The sequence below is a fragment of the Hylobates moloch genome, unplaced genomic scaffold, assembly GCF_009828535.3.
Source record: "Hylobates moloch isolate HMO894 unplaced genomic scaffold, HMol_V3 SCAFFOLD_15, whole genome shotgun sequence".
Taxonomy (NCBI): Eukaryota; Metazoa; Chordata; class Mammalia; order Primates; family Hylobatidae; genus Hylobates; species Hylobates moloch.
In genome coordinates, this window is record NW_026652290.1 from 48,638,174 (window position 1) to 48,660,322 (window position 22,149).

General features: G+C 42.2%; 2 protein-coding genes and 1 pseudogene across 3 annotated transcripts in view; 1 reads left to right on the top strand and 2 right to left on the bottom strand.

Moving 5' to 3' along the window:
- The window catches only part of ULK2 (unc-51 like autophagy activating kinase 2), a 103,338-nt gene that overhangs the window by 15,453 nt on the left and 65,736 nt on the right, over window positions 1–22,149 (top strand). For both annotated transcript variants that reach the window (XR_009209971.1, XM_032176777.2), the window contains exons 4-10: window positions 5,111–5,143; window positions 5,475–5,511; window positions 11,813–11,986; window positions 13,331–13,404; window positions 15,489–15,590; window positions 17,118–17,176; window positions 20,097–20,179. Coding sequence is in view for 1 of the 2 variants with exons in the window: in XM_032176777.2 (XP_032032668.1) it covers window positions 5,111–5,143; window positions 5,475–5,511; window positions 11,813–11,986; window positions 13,331–13,404; window positions 15,489–15,590; window positions 17,118–17,176; window positions 20,097–20,179 (562 nt within the window). In the remaining variant the exon portion in view is untranslated. The remainder of the gene's footprint in view (window positions 1–5,110; window positions 5,144–5,474; window positions 5,512–11,812; window positions 11,987–13,330; window positions 13,405–15,488; window positions 15,591–17,117; window positions 17,177–20,096; window positions 20,180–22,149) is intronic.
- LOC116484351 (U6 spliceosomal RNA) lies at window positions 10,591–10,646 on the bottom strand (annotated as a pseudogene).
- LOC116483082 (NADH dehydrogenase [ubiquinone] 1 beta subcomplex subunit 4-like) lies at window positions 18,158–18,634 on the bottom strand. Its single transcript, XM_032753629.2, has one exon. It carries the CDS (start codon window positions 18,549–18,551, stop codon window positions 18,162–18,164), a length of 390 nt encoding a protein of 129 aa, XP_032609520.1. The 5' UTR covers window positions 18,552–18,634; the 3' UTR covers window positions 18,158–18,161.

Sequence of the window (22,149 nt, forward strand, 5' to 3'; positions counted from 1 at the left end):
TATAAGAGACTCCAGAGGGAACTCCGTTGTTCCTTCAGCTGTGTAAGCTTATTGTGAGAAGATGGCTGTCTGAACCACAAGTGGGCCAGACACCAAATTTGCCTGTGCCTTGATGGACTTCCCAGCCTCCAGAATAGTGAGAAATACATTTCTATTTTCAATCCCCCCTCCCTGTCTACGGTAGTTTGTTATGAAAATTTAGCAGCCTAAATGGACTAAGAAATGATCTAAGAGGAAGAGCCATAGATGTCAATAAGGAAACTTGGGCTTAGAGTACTGTTATTAGCAAACTCAACTTAGGATCTTGAGCAAACCACTTTTTCCATGTTAACACCACCCTCTCACCAAAGTGTGAATGATATTCCAACCCTACTTAGTCATGCCCTGAGGCAGTCCAGTACCAGGTAACCCTAAGGGAAATAAGCCCAAGAATTGTAGGAATGTTTCTTTCCTCTTTTCCTGTGAGATAAACCATAGAAGTTGGCTGAGGGGTGGAGAATGAATTAAGAATATAGCAGAGAGATGTGAGGATTTGGGTTTTAGAAACCAGGAATTAGGCCAAGTGCGGTGGCTCATGCTTGTAATCCCAGCACTTTCGAAGGGCAAGCTGGGCAGATCGCTTGAGTCCAAGAGTTTGGGACCAGCCTGGACAACGTGGCAAAACCCCATCTCAGGCCGGGCGCGGTGGCTCACGCTTGTAATCCCAGCACTTTGGGAGGCCGAGGCGGGTGGATCACGAGGTCAGGAGATCGAGACCATGGTGAAACCCCGTCTCTACTAAAAATACAAAAAAATTAGCCGGGCGTGGTGGCGGGCGCCTGTAGTCCCAGCTACTCGGAGAGGCTGAGGCAGGAGAATGGCGTGAACCCAGGAGACAGAGCTTGCAGTGAGCCGAGATTGCGCCACTGCACTCCAGCCTGGGCGACAGAGCGAGACTCCGTCTCAAAAAAAAAAAAAAAAAAAAAAAACCCATCTCTAGAAAAAATACATAAAAATTAGCTGGGTGTGGTGGTGCACACCTGTGGTCCTAGCTAGTCGGGGGCGTTGAGGCAGGAGACTTGCTTGAACCTTGGAGGTGGAGGTTACAGTGAGCCAACATCACACCATTGAATTTCAGCCTGGGTAATAGAGCGGGACCTTGTCTCAAAAAAAAAAAAATAAAAAAAATTAAAAAAATTTTAAAAAGTGTCACTTTAAAATAAAAAAGAAACCAGGAATTTTTCTTTGAAATGTCTGGCTTGTCATTTACTTTTCTGTTGCTTTGTATCATGCTGCCGTTTTCTCTACTTCTGCTTCTAGGCATCTGAATTTACTGGAGAGAACCACCTACTCATGTTATTTTGACTTCTAAAAATTGGGCGGGCACGGTGGCTCACGCCTGTAATCCCAGCACTTTGGGAGGCTGAGGTGGGTGGATCACGAGGTCAGGAGATCGAGACCATCCTGGCTAACATAGTGAAACCCCGTCTCTACTAAAAATACCAAAAAAAAAAAAAAAAAGCCAGGTGTGGTGGCGGGCGCCTGTAGTCCTAGCTACTTGGGAGACTGAGGCAGGAGAATGGCGTGGACCCGGGAGGTGGAGCAGTGAGCTCAGATCACGCCACTGTACTCCAACCTGGGCCACAGAGCGAGACTGTCTCAAAAAAAAAAAAAATTTACTTTATTGTTTTTTTAAATTACAAAAGTAAATGACCTTCAGTATAAAAACACTTCAAATAGTCTAGCAGTATATGAAGTAAAAAAGAGATGCCCTCTTCTTTTTTTTTTTTTTTTTTTTTGAGATGGAGTCTCTCTCTGTCACCCAGGCTGGAGTGCAGTGGCCATCTCGGCTCACTGCAAGCTCCGCCTCCCGGGTTCACGCTATTCTCCTGCCTCAGTCTCCCGAGTAGCTGGGGCTGTAGGCACCCACCACCATGCCCAGCTAACTTTTTGTATTTTTAGTAGAGATGGGGTTTCACAGTGTTAGCCAGGATGGTCTTGATCTCCTGACCTTGTGATCTGCCTGCCTCGGCCTCCCAAAGTGCTGGGATTACAGGCATGAGCCACTGCACCTGGTGCTTTTTTGTTTGTTTGTTTGAGATGGAGTCTTGCTCTGTCGCTCAAGCTGGAGTGCAGTGGCGTGATCTCAGCTCACTGCAACCTCTGCCTCCTGGGTTCAAGCGATTCTCCTGCCTCAGCCTCCCAAGCAGCTGAGACTACAGGTGTGTACCACGCTGCCCAGCTAATTTTTGTCTTTTTTTTTTTTTTTGAGATGGACTCTCGTTCTGTTGCCGGGCTGGAATGCAGTGGCGCGATCTTGGCTTACTGCAACCTCTGTCTCCCGGGTTCAAGTGATTCTCCTGCCTCTCCCTCCTCCTGAGTAGTTGGGACTACAGGCACGTGCCACCATGCCCAGCTAATTTTTATATTTTGTAGTGGAGATGGGGTTTCACTGTATTGGCCAGGCTAGTCTCGAACTCCTGACGTCAAGGTCTCGAACTCCTGACGTCGTAATCCACCCGCCTCAGCCTCCCAAAGTGCTGGGATTACAGTTGTGAACCACTGCACCCGGCCGAGATGCCCTCTTCTTATACCTCTTTATTTCCTTTTTCCAGAAGAAAAAACTGTTTTGTGTCCTTCAAGACTTTTTTATTTTTATTATTTATTTATTTTGTGATGGCGTCTCATTCTGTTGCCTAGGCTGGAGTGCAGTGGCACAATTGCAGCTCACTGCAACCTCCACCTCCCAGGCTCAAGCGATTCTCATGCCTCAGCCTCTGGAGTAGCTGGGATTGCAGGCGTGCACCACCAAGCCCGGCTAATTTTTTTGTATTTTTAGTAGAGATGGGGTTTCACCATGTTGGCCAGGCTGGTCTTGAACTCCTGACCTCGGGTGATATGCCCACCTTGGCCTCCCAAAGTGCTGGGATTACAGGTGTGAGCCCCTGTGCCTGGCCTAATTTTTTTTTTTTTTTTTGAGATGAATTCTCACTCTGTTGCCCAGGCTGGAGTGCAGTGGTACGATCTCGGCTCACTGCAACCTCTGTCTCCTGGGTTCAAGTGATTCTCCTACCTCAGCCTCCCAAGTAGCTGGGATTATAGGCACCCGCCACCACGCCTGGCTAATTTTTTTTTTTTTTTTTGGTATTTTTATTAGAGACGGGGTTTCACCATGTTGGCCAAGCTGGTCTCGAACTCATTAGCTCAGGTGATCCAACTGCCTCAGCCTCCCAAAGTGCTGGGATTACAGGCATGAGCCACTGTACCCGGCCATTTTTTAATTGTTAGTAGAGATGAGTTCTCCGTGTGTTACCTAGGCTAGTCTTGAACTCTTGGGCTCAAGTGATCCTCCCACCTTGGCCTTCCAAAGTGTTGGGATTACAGGTGTTAGCCACTGGGCCCAGCCCAAAAGCTATATATCTAGATATAGATAGATCTAGATCTATCTAGACCTATCTGTATATATCTTTTTTTTTTTTTTGAGACGGAGTCTCGCTCTGTCGCCCAGGCTGGAGTGCAGTGGCGCAATCTTGGCTCACTGCAAGCTCCGCCTCCCGGGTTCATGCCATTCTCCTGCCTCAGCCTCCTGAGTAGCTGGGACTACGGGCGCCTGCCACCACGCCTGGCTAATTTTTTGTATTTTTGGTAGAGACGGCGTTTCACCGTTTTAGCCAGGATGGTCTTGATCTCCTGACCTCGTGATCCACCCACCTTGGCCTCCCAAAGTGCTGGGATTACAGGTGTCAGCCACCGCGCCTGGCCCACCTATCTGTATATATCTTTTGAGACAGAATCTGGCTCTCTTGCCCAGGCTGGATTGCAGTGGCATGATCTCGGCTCACTGCAAGCTCCGCCTCCCAGGTTCATGCCATTCTCCTGCCTCAGCCTCCCAAGTAGCTGGGACTACAGGTGCCTGCCACCACGCCCGGCTGATTTTTGGATTTTTAGTAGAGATAGGGTTTCACTGTATTAGCCAGGATGGTTTCGATCTCCTGACCTTGTGATCTGCCCGCCTCAGCCTCCCAAAGTGCTGGGATTACAGATGTGAGCCACCGCACCTGGCCAAAAGCTATATTTTGAATCACATTTGCACACTGGCTCAAGTTAAGCCACAGGGAAGTTCAATCTAAAATTTAGTTATCGTTATAAAAATTGCCGTTAAGAGCCAGCTAATCAGTCTTTGAGTTACTTAATCAACAGCAGACCTGGAGCTATAGGATTTGAGAGACTTTTTAAGAGCCCTCAATTCATTTCCTCAACATTTTGGAACGTGTTGATAATGTGATAAAACATTTCCCTTTGCCACCGATTGCTGATAATGCGCTTGCCCCAAATAAACATAAAAATCAGAAAAACAAAAAACCAGGCATCCTGCGTCATATATTCCAGAAATCAGATTGTGCATATAGTGTTGCTAGGGAGGATTATGCTGTTTTGCTGCTCCAAATCATAAACTTTTCAAAGTGAAACTTTCCCCAAGGACCAAAGAATCCTTCCTTTTTCCCCCTTGTAAATTTACCATGCTTTTTGTCCTAGATCTGTTGTTTTAGGTCAATCGTAACCAAAAGATGAATCTTTCTCTAGTTATTTCTGTAAACAAAATTTTACTTCTTGATGACTACGTTAGTGTTACCAAAACTTGATTTGGCTTTGTAGAAGAGATAATTACATCATTGTGTTGGGAATTTTAATTTCACTTTCTTTTTTTTTTTTTTCTGGAGACGGAGTCTCGCTCTGTCACCCAGGCTGGAGTGCAGTGGCTCAATCTCGGCTCACTGCAAGCTCTGCCTCCCAGGTTCACGCCATTCTCTTGCCTCAGCCTCTCCGAGTAGCTGGGACTACAGGCGCCCGCCACCACGCCCGGCTAATTTTTTTTGTATTTTTAGTAGAGACGGGGTTTCACCGTGGTCTCAATCTCCTGACCTCGTGATCCGCCCGCTTCGGCCTCCCAAAGTGCTGGGATTACAAGCGTGAGCCACCGTGCCCGGCCCTAATTTCACTTTCTAAAAGATTTTGTGATTTCGTTTTACCAGTTTTAATAATGAACAAGTATGGTATTTTTAACTATCATTATCTTTAAATTTTGTGTTTAATTTTTCTCTAAATGATATTTAATATGTTTACTTTTCAGGAATTACCCAACTCTGTCTTTTTGGTGATGGAGGTAGGTAGTATACAAACTTCTGTTTAATTTCAAATTTTTTTTTTTTTTTAGATTCTAGCATAAATCTGCATATTTCAAATCCTTTTTGATTAATATGAACTTTAAAATTGGTAGTAGATTATTTGAATTTTTGTATTAATAAAGTTGATTCAGTGATCCAGATTCTACTCGAGGAATATAAAATTTTAAAAATTTTGAATCTATAATAATGTTTTTAGGCTATATTTACATGACATTATATACAAATGATTTTTTAATCACAGTTGCGAATGGATTGAATTAATCTTGAATCACTGTCCTTATTTTCATTACTTTCTCTTTTCTATGTCAGTATTGCAATGGTGGAGACCTCGCAGATTATTTGCAAGGTAACTGTGTGTGTGTGTCAGTGTTCAGTAAAGATAGTGCTGCAGCCTGTTTAATCCTAAGAGGTACTTTTGAAATACACTACCCATTTTCTGCTCTTATGTAGAAACATTCAATAAATATTTGTGTATTTGTCTGACTTGTGGTCACTTTGCAGACCAGTTGTTGTTGTTTGTGGTTTTGTTCCTAAACTTTACTTGTATATAAGTATTTACCTTTTTGTGTGTCTCTCTCTGACAGTGTTTGAGAGATGGTCCTATCCCCAGGAGAGGAGAAACCCGATAGAATTCCTCTCCTTCAAAAGGCTTGACTGAGTTTTAGTCTGTTTGGTTTCTTTCAAAATTAAAAAATTATAGTGGAAAAATATATCCAAGAATGTATTTATGTGAATATTTCTTGCAATTAAAAAAAGGCAACAAAAATTATAAGGCATTAAAGGTAACATTTAAATTATTTTGTGGTACAGAAGTAAGATTTTAGTATTAGATGGTGCTTGAAATTCTGAACCCAAAATGCATACATGTAGGATATGAAGCATTCAGATCAAATTGTGTGCCTCCAGAGTATTTTCTTTTTCCTTTTTTTTTTGGAGGGGGGAGATGAAGTCTCACTCTGTCGCCCAGGCTGCAGTGCAGTGGTGCATTCTCGGCTCACTGCAACCTCCACCTCCTGGGTTCAAGTGATTCTCCTGCCTCAGCCTCCTGAGTAATTGGGATTACAGGTGCATGCCTCCACGCCCAGCTAATTTTTGTATTTTTAGTAGAGACAGGGTTTCACCGTGTTGATCAGGTTGGTCTTGAACTCCTGACCTCGTGATCTGCCCGCCTCCGCCTCCCAAAGTGCTGAGATTACAGGCCTGAGCCACCGCACCTGGCCAGTGAAGCCAGTACGTACTCGTTCACCCCTTAAAAGGTGCAAGGGGAATATGCAAAAAGACAGTAAAAGGTTAACATATTCAACCTATAAATAGGTTACGGCGGCCGGGTGCAGTGGCTCACGCCTGTAATCCTAGCACTTTGTGAGGCTGAGGTGGGCGGATCACCTGAGGTGGGGAGTTCGAGACCAGCCTGATCAACATGGAGAAACCTCATCTCTACTAAGAATACAAAATTAGCTGGGTGGCACATGCCTGTAATCCCAGCTACTTGGGAGGCTGAGGCAGGAGAATCACTTGAACCCAGGAGGCGGAGGTTGCAGTGAGCTGAGATCATGCCATTGCACTCCAGCCTGGGCAACAAGATAGAAACTCCCATCTCAGAAAAAAAAAAAAAAAAAAATAGATTATGGAAGTTGATGGTAAAAGCACTGTGGACAGTTTACAAAAGATAATATAGATATATAGAATAATATAGAATATTGCTAACATTCAGAAGCTGTGTGGAGAAAAGTGTAAAGAATACCAGTACGTGGCCGGGCGCTGTGGCTCACGCTTGTAATCCCAGCACTTTGGGAGGCCGAGGCGGGCGGATCACGAGGTCAGGAGATCAAGACCACAGTGAAACCCCGTCTCTACTAAAAATACAAAAAATTAGCCGGGCGTGGTGGCGGGCGCCTGTAGTCCCAGCTACTCGGAGGCTGAGGCAGGAGAATGGCGTGAACCCGGGAGGCGGAGCTTGCAGTGAGCCGAGAGTGCGCCACTGCACTCCAGCCTGGGCGACAGAGCAAGACTCCGTCTCAAAAAAAAAAGAAAAAAAAAAAAAAAAAAAAAAGAATACCAGTACGTGTACCCCCCACCACCATTACAAGGGAATTATAGGCTGGGCGTGGTGGCTCTAGCCTGTAATCCCAGCACTTTGGGAGGCTGAGGTGGGTGGATCACTTGAGGCCAGGAGTTCGAGACCATCCTGTCCAACATGGTGAAACTCTGTCTGTACTAAAAATACAAAATGTAGCTGGGCATGGTGATGCACTCCTGTAGTCCTAGCTGCTTGGGAGGCTGGGGCAGGAGAATCTCTTGGACCCAGGTAGCGGAGGTCACACCATTTTACTCCAGCCTGGGCTAGAAAGCAAGACTCTGTCTCAAAAAAAAAATAATAAAGAATTATAAATACAGTTGAAGCTCCCTGTAAGCCTTTCTGCAGCCCCATTCCTGTCCTTTCCCTAGAGGCAGCCATTGTCCTGAATTTGGTAGTTAAAAAAAAAACAACTGTCAATTTAGTAAACAGATTTCAAAATGTTGATCATAGATAGAATGCAGTGAGACAGACACTTTCATTCACTGCTGTTGGAAAGGAGTTGAAGCTGGAAAGCACCCTGCTCTGCCTTTCTTGACATCCTTAGCGTTCCTGATGAAGCACTTTTCTACCTGGCGTCAGACTGAGTGACACCAGCTTACAGCCCTCATTAGAGTATCAGTTGACACCACCCTCCTTAGAATATCAGTTTTTTCTTTTCTAGAGAACATGTTGTTAAAAAAAAAAAAGAGAAAGAATATCAGTCTCATTAACAGAACTATTATTCACCCACAGAAGCACTATTAGAACAGTTTTGTTGAACTCTTGTGTTTGATATTCTAAAGCAATATTGTTAGGAGACTGAATAGTGAAGAGCTTAATAGCTTGAATGTTGGAGTCAGCCAGGCAAGCATGGTTCTAGCATTAGTGTTTACTTATACTGCTGTAGGATTTTGGTTTTTTAACTTCTCCCTGATCTTTCTCTGCCGCAGTCCTTAAGGGAATCCTTTGTAGTGTGAAAGCACTTTAAAGACATATGAAAGAAATTCTGGTCCTTAGAGGAATTATTGAGAGCTGCACTGCCCAGTATAGTAGCCACTGACCACATTGCGCTGTTGAAGTGTGGCTAGTCAGAATCAAGATGTGCTGTAAGTGTAAAATGCACAACAGATTTTGAATACTTCATCAGAAGGAAAGAATGATTAAATCTCATTAATTTAAAAATATTTATTGCCGGGCGCGGTGGCTCACGCTTGTAATCCCAGCACTTTGGGAGGCTGAGGCGGGCGGATCACGAGGTCAGGAGATCGAGACCACGGTGAAACCCCGTCTCTACTAAAAAATACAAAAAATTAGCCGGGCGTGGTGGCGGGAGCCTGTAGTCCCAGCTACTCGGAGAGGCTGAGGCAGGAGAATGGCGTGAACCCGGGAGGCGGAGCTTGCAGTGAGCCGAGATTGTGCCACTGCACTCCAGCCTGGGCGACAGAGCGAGACTCCGTCTCAAAAAAAAATAAAAATAAAAATATTTATTAGAAGTTGAAATGGTAATATTTTGGATATATTGGGTTAAATATATTAATTATATCTCTTTCTTTTCACTTTTTAAAATCTGGCCACTAGAAAACGGAAAGTTTGATGTGTGGCCACCTTATATTCCTGTTAGAGAGCACGGGTCTAGAAGGTCTGGAATGTCTAGAAGGTCTGGAATGTCTAGAAGGTTGAATGTCATTGTGTCACAATAGGGTCATTTAGTCCTTTAATTTGCCCTTTGAAACAAACACCTTTTACATTGTCTTTCTTTTTTTTTTTTTTCTTTTTGAGATGGAGTCTCACTCTGTCGCCCAGGCTGGAGTGCAGTGATGCGATCTTGGCTCACTGCAACCTCTGCCACCCGGTTTCAAGCCATTCTCCTGCCTCAGCCTCCCGAGTATGTGACAGGCACCTGCCACTGTGCCTGGCTAATTTCATATTTTTAGTAGAGATGGGGTTTCGCCATGTTGGCCAGGTTGGTTTTGAACTCCTGACCTCAGGTGATCCACCCTCCTTGGCCTCCCAAAGTGTTGGGATTACAGGTGTGAGCCACCGCGCCCGGCCAAAATAAATTTTAAATATACCATCCATTTCAATTGCCACAATGTAATTTAAGTAAAACATTACAAAAATAAAGTTCTAGTTGTTGATTTGACCTCCCCACTAATATGCGATAATATATATATTAGCATCAGCCAGAAAGTAGAGCTGGAAAAATGCACATCAAATTTTTAACAGTGTTCATCTCCGAAGGATGATTTTTTTTTTTTTTTTTGAGATGGAGTCTTGCTCTGTTGCCCAGGCTGGAGTGCAGTGGCAAGATCTCAGCTCACTGCAACCTCCACCTCCTGGGTTCAGACTATTCTCCTGCCTCAGCCTCCCGAGTAGCTGGGACTACAGGCGTGCGCCACTATGCTGGGCTAATTTTTGTATTTTTAGTAGAGATAGCATTTCACCATGCTGGCCAGGCTGGTTTCAAACTCCTGACCTCATGATCCACCCGCCTTGGCCTCTCAAAGTGCTGGGATTACAGGTGTGAGCCACCGTGCCCAGTCCCCAAAAATTTCTTTTAGTTTTAATTTTTAATTGTATTTATTTATTTGAGATGGCATCTCTGTAGTCTAAGCTGGAGTGCAATGGCATGATCTCGGCTCACTGCAACCTTTGCCTCCCTGGCACAAGTGATTCTCATGCCTCAGCCTCCCAAGTAGCTGGACTATAGACGTGTGCCACCATGCCTGGCTAATTTTTTGTATTTTAGTGGAGATGGGGTTTCATCATGTTACCCAGGGTGGTCTCAGACTCCTGAGCTCAGGTGATGCGCCCACCTTGGCCTCCCAAAGGGCTGGGATTACAGGTGTGAGCCACCATAGCTGGCCTTAATTTTTTATTTTTTTGTAGCGACAAAGTCTTATCATGTTGTCTAGGCTGATCTCAAACTCCTGGGCTCAAGCAATCCATCCACCATGACCTCCCAAAGTGCTGGGATTACAGGCATGAGCCACACACCGAGCCACATTTGATAATTTTTAAACCATAAAGATTTACTTTATTTGAAGATGTTAAGGACATGTAAAACTTGACAGGTTATTAAAATTATTTTAAAACCACAATATTTCACTTGTTCCAAGTATTAATGTTATTTCTCTCTTATTTACAAATGGAAAGGTTATATAGAACATACTCTAAGAATTATACAGACAGATATGCATCACAAATAATTTAAATAGGTACGTGGATACTAAATCCTCAGTGTAGGTAAGGAATTACACTTGTGACTTTTAGACTCACTGTAATAAGCTTATTTGCATACTTACTACATTGAAATATGTGCAAAGCCTTTTTCTAAAGTTTTCATAATTTTTTTAATATATTTTTTGCTAATCTTCTCTGTATTGTTCCAATTTTAGTATATGTGCTGCTGAAATGAGCACAAGTTTTCATTATTAAATGGGTTTTATTTAATCATCATGTCAACTCATGTAGTTATTCTCATCAACTTTTATACATGAGGAAGGTGGGCACAGAGGGATTGTCTTTTAAAAAGGGTCACACATTAAGTGGAAGAACTGGGAGTTGAACGAAGGCAGCTAGACTTCAAATCAAGCTGTTAACCACAACATGCTCTGGCATACACAGAAATACTGTAGAATTTACTGAATAGGCTGGTCACGATGTCTCTCAGTATAATCCTAGCACTGTGGGCGGCTGAGGCAAGTGGATCACTAGGTCAGGAGTTCAAGACCAGCCTGGCCATCATGGTGAAACCCTGTCTCTACAAAAATAGAAAAATTAGCTGGGCATGGTGATAAATGCCTGTAGTCCCAGCTACTCGGGAGGCTGAAGCAGGAGAATCTCTTGAACCCAGGAGGCAGAGGTTGTAGTAAGCTGAGATTGTGCCACTGCACTCCAGCCTGGGGGACAGAGTGAAACTCTGTCTCAAAAAAAAAAAAAAAATTTATAGAATAATGACTCACTACTTTCTAATAATGTTCATATCACCTCTTTATAGTGGTGAAATAGGTTAAAACATTTATTCTTAAGGTATTTTTAGTTATGAAAGATAGTGGAACGGGGGTGTGGGAGATAAAAGGACAGAGTAGATGCAGGAACACAGATGCCTCACAGGTACAGGTAGCAGTAGTATCTGGTCCCTCTGGTCAAAGATTTTGCTTGTTTTTAATTTGTGCTCACATAATGGTTGGAATTAAATATGGACACTTATTCCAGATATTTGACTAATATGAAGGGGAACTTAGCTTTTGGCTTGTAAAGGACATTCATATTTATTGAGTACATATGGTGTTCAGTCACGTGGGCACCTTCAGTGGTAAGAACAGGAAGGGAAAAGCAAAAAACACAGGTGAAACAAAAGATGAAAGTGCCAGTCAGTTCTGTTTACAACAGATGGACTACAGGTTTGAGAAATCTGGTATCTCTTCATAGATTTCAATTATTAAAGTTAAAAAAATGAATAAATGTGAATCCAAATTCCTCATTCCCTTCATGCTCTCCTTCACGACCTAGTCCTGTTGATGGAATATGCAGATGATATTTGATTTTGTGTGCTTAAATATTTACGTGACTTCTTTTGTACCAGTGAAAGGAACTCTCAGTGAAGATACTATCAGAGTGTTTCTGCATCAGATTGCTGCTGCCATGCGAATTCTGCACAGCAAAGGAATCATCCACAGAGATCTCAAACCACAGAACATCTTGCTGTCCTATGCCAGTCGCAGAAAATCAAGCATCAGTGGTATTCGCATCAAAATAGGTAAATGACCATGTATTATGTCATGGAAAGGGCATTTTTGAAACTATTTTTAGACAACTTTAGCTTTGTCGAATGATGGATTTTTTTTTTTTTTTGAGATGGAGTCTCGCTCTGTTGCTCAGGCTGGAGTGTAGTGGCACAGTCTTGGCTCACTGCAACCTACGCCTCCGGGGTTCAAGCGATTCTCCTGCTTCAGCCTCCTGAGTAGCTGGGATTACAGGCATGCACCACTATGCCCAGCTAAATTTTATATTCTTAGTAGAGACAGGGTTTCACCATGTTGGCCAGGCTGGTCTTGAACTCCTGACCTCAAGTGATCTGCCCACTTCAACCTCTGAAAGTACTGGGATTACAGGTGTGAGCCTCCACACCTGGCCAAATGATGGATTTTATTGATGCAATTTGATATTTTTATTGAGATCGTGGAGTTCTGTTAGATAGGTGAATCCTTTACATTACTGACAGTTTCTGCTAAGTCTCAGGCAGTGCTGACAGGCCCACATCAGGAGCTCGAAATATGAATACCTGCATCTCTCGAGAGGAAAATTGATGTGGTGTGGTTACTGGCAGCAAATTAATAACCCTGATTCTTTTTTTTTGAGATGGAGTCTCGCTCTGTCACACAGGCTGAAGTGCTGTGGCACGATCTAGGCTCACTACAACCTCTGCCTCCCAGGTTCAAGAGATTCTCCTGTCTCAGCCTCCCAAGTAGCTGGGATGCGCAAGTAGCTGGCATGTGCCACCACACCCAGCTAATTTTTTTTGTATTTTTTTTTAGTAGAGACAGGGTTTCACCATGTTGGCCAGGCTAGTCTTGAACTCCTGACCTCAGGTGATCCGCCCACCTCAGCCTCCCAAAGTGCTGGGATTACAGGTGTGAGCCACCACGCCTGGCCATAACCCTGATTCTTTACAGTTCCTAGGCTTTTGACATAGGGATCTCAGAGACCATCTAGTTTAGCCCTTGGCAGTTTTTTTTAGTAGTACCTCAGAATTATTTGAAACAATAAAAACATAATTGTTCACACTCTCCATCTGGTATTGATATTTAGTGAAAACTGTATTAATGAGCTACTTATTAGAATTAGCATTTTCACTTGCAAAGTTTCGTGCACCTTGGTTACAAATCTGGCAGAGCAGTGACTTGTACGGTTGACGATTACTACTATTTTCAGCTTGTTGAAATCAAGTAGGTACTTTTTTCTTTGGTGGATAGTCTTATTCAATAAGCTGTTTATTTTTCACCGTCCTTTGTGCCTTCTTGTGTCTTGAAGAATCATATGATATATGTTAGGTATGAGCGAAGATATAATTTGCTTTTCTACTTTCTGTTTTGTGAAATAGCGGATTTTGGTTTTGCTCGTTACCTACATAGTAACATGATGGCTGCAACACTGTGTGGATCCCCGATGTACATGGTGAGTGAGTCTTTGCATCCTTGTGTGTTTAAAGCATGGCTCCATAAGCATTGGAATTTAAATATAATGCTTGCTTCCAAATAAGATGTGATTTTACATATAGTCCAAGTTGTTATTACTAATGTTAATTATATTACTAATAATGCTATAATACAGACATCTGTTGCCTTAGCATAGTGGACTGTAAAAGTAAGTCATTTTTGCCCATTTGTTTTTATTTTTTAAAAAAGATTAGTTATGAGACAAATCTGTTAAGTTGAAAATAAAAATTAATCAAGGGTAGTCATGCCGTACATAATGTATAATATTAGGAGTGCTTTAAAAAACACCTTCTGGGAGCACTTCTTCAGCTGTAGGATGTGCTCATCTTTTGCATGTTAACTCTCTTGACAGGATCCCTATGTTATAGATGTTTTTTCCATTAGCCTCACACAGCTGAACTATCTCAGCTTTCCCCTTTATCCTCTCAAATAGATGTCATCATGTATTATAGGGTTAGGCTATGAAACTTCTAAAGTAATGTGCAGTATTAAGTCTGGAAATACCTTAATTCTAGAGCTTCAGAATTATGTGAAATAATTGTACCTGTTTCAGTTCTAAATTTAAAATGGATTTATATTAAATTCAAAATTTCTCTAAACTAAAATCAACTTTGAACTAGTAATCAAATTTCAAAAAAATTTTTATTAGATTTATACTGCTTATATATAATAAATTTTATAATTTTATATGAATTTTAAAATTACTTTGTACTTCTTGAGTAGAAAATTAGTTTAGCCTTGAGATTAGAGTGCTTTGGCTGATTATTAAAGGATATTGACTTAATAAGAAATTTACTAGGGAAAATAAATAAAAATGTTATGCCTGAGCTGGGTGTAGTGATGCGTGCCTTTAGTCCCAGCTACTTGGGAGGCTGAGGCAGGAGGACTTCTGAAGCCCAGGAGTTCATGGCCAGCCTGTGAGCACAGCAAGACCCCATTTCCACAAAGAATTAAAGTTAAAAGGAAATGTTACCTCTGAGAAATAAAACTATCTTTAAGTATATTTTCCATTTCTGTTTAATATTTGTCCTGATTAATGGTTTATTTAAAACGCAAAATTTGATGAGAGGTGGGAAAATACCTGTAACAAAACAGCAGAGAAATGGTTTTGCTCTTAGGACAATTTTTAGTATTGTGTGGGGTTTTGCATCATAGTTTTTCTATTACTATAAAAGTATTCAGATTACAAAAAACATAGGGAATAATATAGCAAACACCTATGTACCCACCATCCATATTTCACAAAGTTAACATTTTGCCATGTTTGTCTTGATCTTGTTTTTGAAAGAAATAAAATAGGCTGGGTATGGTGGCTCATGCCTGTAATCCCAGCACTTTGGGAGGCCAAGGTGGGAGGATCACGAGATCAGGAGTTCGAGACCAGCCTGGCCAACATGTTGAAACCCCGTCTCTACTAAAAATATAAAAAATTAACTGGGCATGGTTGCAGGCGCATGTAATCCTAGCTACTCGGGAGGCTGAGACAGGAGAGTCGCTTGAACCCAGGAGGTGGAGGTTGTAGTGAGCCGAGATCACGCCACTGCACTCCAGCCTGGGTGACACAGTGAGACTCATTCTCAAAAAAAAAAAAAAAAAAGAAAAAAGAAAAGAAAAATATTTTGGAGACAGCTCAAGTTCCTTTTGTACCTCTCCCTGATTCCATTTCCTCCTCTGCTCCTCTCACACACCTGAGGGAACCTCTGTCCTGTGGTATGTATTTTATATACCATGTCCTATGGTGTGTATTTTTCTTTATTATTTCGGCCCTCTCACTGTACTTCATGTGTCCATTATAATCAGTTGAAACATTTGTTTCTATAACTTGCCTCTTTTCATGCAACATTGATTTTGAGATTTAATAGTAAATCTCAATATATAATATGTTGTAAGTTCATTGCCTTATTATTTGATTAGAGAACTATCATAGGGTGTTGTTTTATTCTGGTAGTTTGTTAGGAGTGTCACCTTTACCAGTTAGTTAATATGTGCATATTAATTATGTAAATAACGTACTGCATGCCCCTTAAATTTCTCTGTTTCCAGGCTCCTGAGGTTATTATGTCTCAACATTATGATGCTAAGGCTGACTTGTGGAGCATAGGAACAGTGATATACCAATGCCTAGTTGGAAAACCACCTTTTCAGGTACGCTGACTTTTTTCTTATGTCCTCAGTTTTGGGATCTTGTCATTTTATAGTTGCGTTTGATTTGTAAAATGAAGAATACTTTGAAAGCAGTGTTTTTGGCTCCTCTGTGACTTACTTTGATTCTGTTATAGGCAAAAACTGCTTTAGTGAGACAGAACATCTTTTGGTTTTCCCCTTTTATCTGCCTGCCCTTTGTAGTTGGACTGGGCATGAAGTCTGTTGTATGTTGGGTTCGGAGCTAACAGCCTGGTGGGAAATGGGTGTGAATGGTGACACCAGAGCTTCCTGGTTAGCCTGGTTTTGGGATCCTGGAATCCACATGAGGGCTGGGGCTGGTCTGGGGAGATCTCTGGAAACCATCTCTAGCTCTCTATTCCGGACACTGCTAGGTGAGGGGGAGGTAATTATATACACTTTATGGAAATTATTATGGGTCTGTCTTCTCCTCTCCCCCAACATCCTGCCAAAAAGTGACCCTGTAGAGTATAATCAAGATGATTTCTCTTGAGTTCATATTGCCATGTTATAATTTCTTATGTTACAAAGAAGATCTTTGAATTTGAAAACTGGAACAAAGTGAAAATATTTGCCCAAGATAGTATTAAGAAAATTAGTGACGGCTGGGCGCGGTGGCTCACACCTGTAATCGCAGCACTTTGGGAGGCCGAGGCAGGCAGATCACCTGAGATCAGGACTTCGAGACCAGCCTGACGAACATGGAGAAACCCTGTCTCTACTAAAAATACAAAATTAGCCAGGCGTGGTGGCACATGCCTGTAATCCCAGCTACTAGGGAGGCTGAGGCAGGAGAATTGCTTGAACCTGGGAGGCGGAGGTTGCGGTGAGCCGAGATCATGCCATTGCACTCCAGCCTGGGCAACAAGAGCGAAACTCCCTCTCAAAAAAAAAGAAAAAAGAAAATTAGTGACACAGCCAGGTTAAACACTTTTCATTTCTTAGTCTAGTTTGCATGTAGAGGAGGCTTCACTAATTCATCAGCTGTTGTTATCAGCTATTTGTTGCTGTGGAGAGACCGGATAGTAGCAGTATACATAGTTCTTTTCTTTGAATTCCTTTAGGGTTCTAAGGTAAAGTACACCTGAATTTTACCCAACAATAATGTACCTATTGGGCAGGCCATGTAACCTTCAGAATAGTGGTCCTTAATCTATTCTAAGTTTCAGGCTTCTCTCAGAGTCTGACCTCAGAAAAGGTACATTATACTCAGATGTACAGAATTTTCACACAGTGTCATAGGTTTTATGAGTTCCTAATGACCAGTTATGGGTCCTTCAGCAATCCGTGGCTTTCAAGTTGAGAATCTATGTTCTGTAGCAAGAATATGAGCATCATCTCTCTTTCCTTTCCTCCTCCCTCGTACTTTCCCTCCTTTCCTCTCAGTCCCTTCCTTGAAACTCCCACTCCCTCAATCCCTTAAAAAAAAGCATATGAGTGTCAATCATACGATTTGAAAGTTTTGCCCCCGTTGTTTAGGAAATTAAACCTTTTTTTTTTTTTTAATAGGCCAATAGTCCTCAAGACTTAAGGATGTTTTATGAAAAAAACAGGAGCTTAATGCCTAGGTATGTGTTTAGATTACACTGGGTTTTACTATTTGTGAATACAGTGTTGTTTATTTGAACTGTTCGTGTTTTATGTATTCTCATTTTTTAATTCTTTTTCAGTTGATAATGTGAAAGCATTTGTTACAACAAATTAGAAAATTGCTGGCACATCATAGGTGTCTGTGTAGTGCTGTACTCTTTTCTTTCTTTTTTAAAATCCAAATTTAAAAGAAAAAGATACGGAAGTTACAGTGTTCCTTGTGGGGAGGGTAATGTGGACAGAATAGATACGTGCAAAGTAGGAAGTGAATTCCCCCCAGCTTTGCTCTCTTTAGGGGTAACAAGAGGTTGCTGTGTCTCTTTCTTCATAGTTTTTTGGGCATTCTTTATACGTGTTTGAGTGCTTGTTTTCCTTTTTTTTTTTTCTCTTGAACTTGTATCTTGAGATGAGTGCTTGTTTATGTATGTATTTATACACATGCATAGTTTAAGACAAATTACATCATATTTTGTAAGTTGTTTGCAGCGTCGTTTTGTTTTTTACTTTGTAGCACATCACAGATGATGCTCCGCAGCAGGATGTGGAGGGCCACTGTATGCTTTTTTTTTTTTTTTTTTTTTTGAGACAGAGTCTTGCTCTGTCGCCCAGGCTGGAGTGCAGTGGCATGATCTCGGCTCACTGCAGCCTCCCCCTCCCGAGTTCAAGCGATTCTGCTGCTTCAGCCTTCCTAGTAGCGGGGACTGTAGGCACCCACCACCACGCCTGGCTAATTTTTGTATTTTTTTTTTTTTTTTTTTTAGTGGACACAGAGTTTCACCATGTTGGTCAGGCTGGTCTTGAACTCCTGACCTCAAGTGATCCTCCCGCCTCATCCTCCCAAAGTGCTGGGATTACAGGCATGAGCCACCATACCTGGCCAACTGTATGCTTTTTTTTGTTGTTTTTTTTTTAATGATTAATAGACTATTTAGGCAGGAGTACATACAGTCATCATTGACAGACTTAATATGAGAGGTTAAATGTTTGATCCAATTTTCCTTCACGGATAAGTTGTTCTTTTCTATCCATGTCAGTTTTGAAAACATAATGCCAGAAGAAGAGGGGCCCAAATCCACACAGAGCGCCCAAGAGTGAGTTTTTAGGAGTGGGTCTGAAATTAGGATAGACATTTGCTGATCTTGCATAGGTCCAACGAATCAAGGCAGGATCTTCGATGAGCCCTCTGCTGTTGGGGTTGTTGTACTGAAGCAGGTACTCTCGTTTCAGCTGGGCTCTTATGGCCAGCTGCTCGACTTGTGCCCGTTGGGTTTCCAGAGATATGTCGTATTCGGCCGGGTTGAGGGTCGGGGGCAAAGTGGCCAGGCGCGATGGAGTATACTTTGGGAATGACATCTTGGTGACCCAGGGCTCAACTGCACCTGCCACTGTATGCTTTTAAATGCCACAGAGAGTCCCATAGATGTACATTATTTTATTTAATCAGATCCCTGTTTTCATTTTTTGGTTACTGCAAACAGGCTCTAGTGAAGTGTGTGTGTGTGTGTGTGTGTGTGTGTATGTATGTGTGTGTACACCTTTGTGTATGTGTGCATTTTGTTAGGGTGGACTCCTAGAAATGGAATTGTCAGACCAAAAGATACACTTTCCAAATAGGCTGTCCCAGTGAATACAGCAAGATAGAAGACTGCTCCTTTTCCCTCATTTTTACCAACACGGAATGTTAGCGGATTTGATGCCGCACAAATGCATGAGGACCAGTTAGCTATTAATTTAATTTGCATTATTCTCTTTATTAGTGAGTTTGGCTCCTTTGTATTTATTTAATATCTTTTTCTTTTTTTTTTTTTTTTGAGACGGAGTCTTGTTCTGTTGCCAGGCTGGAGTGCAATGGCATGATCTTGGCTCACTGCAACGTCCACCTCCCAGTTTCAAGCCATTCTCCTGCCTCAGCCTCCCAGATAGTTAGGACTACAGGCAGGCTACCACACCCGGCCAATTTTTGTATTTTTAGTGGAGGCAGGATTTCACCATGTTGTTCAGGCTGGTCTTGAACTCCTGACCTCAAGTGATCCACCCGCCTTGGCCTCCCAAAGTGCTGAGATTACACGCGTGAGACACCATGCCCAGCCTGTTTAATATCTTTTTGTAATTCTTATTCTTTGAATTGTGTACTGCTATTACTTAACTCATTTTCCTATTTCTTGTTGTTTTCATATTGGATATTAGGAAGTTGTATTAGTTCTCACTTGTATTTAAGTGCTGCCCTTTTCCAGACAGAAATGGAGGTGGCTATTTTGTAATAGAGAACATTATAGCAACTATTAGTGCAAGATTGAAGCTATGCTAAAACTCAACATTGGGCTTTTGAGGTGCCTTACTCCTGCAGGTACTCAAAACAACAGCAAGCACAATACAGGAATCTTCTCAATTTGATGCCGTTTCTCAAAGGCAATTTAGTGCTTTTTTTTCCTTCTTTTTTTTTTTTTTGAGATGGAGTCTCACTCTGTCGCCCAGCCTGGAGTACCATGACATGATCTCGGCTCACTGCAAGCTCCACCTCCCGGGCCCATGCCATTCTCCTGCCTCAGCCTCCCAAGTAGCTGGGACTACAGGCGCCCACCACCACGCCCAGCTAATTTTTTTTTTTTTCTATTTTTAGTAGAGACGGGGTTTCATCGTGTTAGTCAGGATGGTCTCGATCTCCTGACCTCATGATCTGCCTGTCTTGGCCTCCCAAAGTGCTGGGATTACAGGTGTGAGCCACAGCACCTGGCTTTTTTTCCTTCTTTAGATGACTCTTACATGGTCTTCTTGGTATAAATGTATCAGTATTTGTGAAACCGCATATACGTTTTAGTTTACTATATGGAAGGCAAAAGTTAATGTTTATATATATAAACTTATCACTCAGGTGGTTGTGTTTTTCCTTTCCCCCAGTATTCCCAGAGAAACATCACCTTATTTGGCCAGTCTCCTTTTGGGTTTGCTTCAGAGAAACCAAAAAGATAGAATGGACTTTGGTAAGAAATAGTTTTAACTTTTGCATGTTTTCTAATTTTATTGTTATATATGCTGAAAGATTTAAAAAATAGAGATTTCAGAAAATTAAAGTCAGTTTCACTTTTCTTTTGGTTTATTTCCTTCACTAGTTTCGTAAATATTTATTGAGTGCTTATTACTATGTTCTAGGTACGGGAGATAGAGTAATAAAATCACTCTGCTCATGTAACATATATTCTAGTGGTAGAGAGAGACAATAAACAAATTAAAAACCATAATTACATATTATATTAGAAGTTGCTAAGTATTATGGGAATAAAGAAGTGGGGGTAGGGGTGGGGGTGGGGATTGAAATTTTAAATAAGGTAGTCAGTGAAGACCTTACTGAGAAAGTGACATTTGAAAAAAGACTTGACCTGAAATGAGAATGAGCCATGTGGATATCTGTGGGAAGAGCTTTTTAAGCAGAGTGAACAGCCAATATAAATGCTCAGGGCTGGGAGCATGCCTGTAAGCCTGAGGAACAACTAGATAGGCCAGTTGAAGACTTGGGCTTTTCCACAAAATGTGATGGGAGTCATTTAGAGGGTTTTGAGTGGAAGAAAAGTGATGTGACTAATGTTTTTAAAAAGGATCAAGCTGGCTGCTGCTTGAGAATAGACTGTGGATATAAGGGGAAGAGCAGAAGCCGGGAGACTAATCAGGAGACTCTTGTCGTTACCCAGGTGAGAGATGAGTGTAGCTTTGACTAGGGTAATAGTAGTGGAGGTGGTAAGAAGTCTTTCTGGTGGTAGAGGCAACAGCATTCACTGATGGATTGAATATGAGGGTGTGAGAGAGAAGACTCAAGGATGACTCCAAGGTTTTTGGCCTGAGCAGCTGAAAGGATGTTGTCGGTTACAGTGAAGGGAAAGACGATATGGATAGAGCGGGCTATGGGGACAAGATGAGGAGTTTCTGTTGGACATGTTAAATTTAAGATAACCATTGGATATCTAAGTGTCGATGTCAGAAGTGCACTTGAATTTCAGAAAAGTCTAGACTGGGGACAGATTGGGGAGTTGTCAGCCTGGATTTATTTATTATTTATTTATGTATTTATTTATTTATTTATTTTTTGAGGCAGGGTTTTACTCTGTTACCCAGGCTGGAGTGTAATGGTACAATAATGGCTCACTGCAGCCTTGACTTCCCCAGGCTCAGGTGATCCTCCCACCTCAGCCTCCCCAGTACCTGGGACTACAGATGTACACCACCACCTCTGGCTAATTTTTGTATTCTTTTGTAGAGACAGGGTTTCGTCATGTTGCCCAGGCTGGTCTCAAACTCCTGGGCTCAAGTGATCTACCGACCTTGGCCTGCCAAAATGCTGAGATTACAAATGTGAGCCACAGTGCCCAGCAATATTTATTAAATAGATTATTTTCTTTCTTTTTTTCCTTTATTTGAGAAAAGGCCTCACTCTGTTACCCAGGCTGGACCGGAATGCAGTGGTGTGATCGTAGCTCACTGCATCCTTGAACTCCTCAGTGCAAGTGATTCTCCCGCCTCAGCTTCCTTAGTAGCTGGGACTACAAGCCTGCACCACCACAGTTGGCTAATTTTTTGTTTTGTTTTATTTTGTTTTGTTTTTGAGACGGAGTCTCGCTCTGTCGCCCAGGCTGGAGTGCAGTGGCGCAATCTTGGCTCACTGCAACATCCGCCTCCTGGGTTCAGGCAATTCTCCTGCCTCAGCCTCCTGAGTAGCTGGGATTACAGGAGCCCGCCACCACGCCCAGCTAATTTTTTATATTTTTAGTAGAGACAGGGTTTCACCATCTTGTCCAGGCTGGTCTTGAACTCCTGACCTTGTGATCCACCCACCTCAGTCTCCCAAAGTGCTGGGATTACAGACATGAGCCACCATGCCCGGCCTGTTTTGTTTTGTTTTTTTCGAGATAAAGTTTTGCTCTTGTTGCCCAGGCTGGAGTGCAGTGGCGTGATCTCGGCT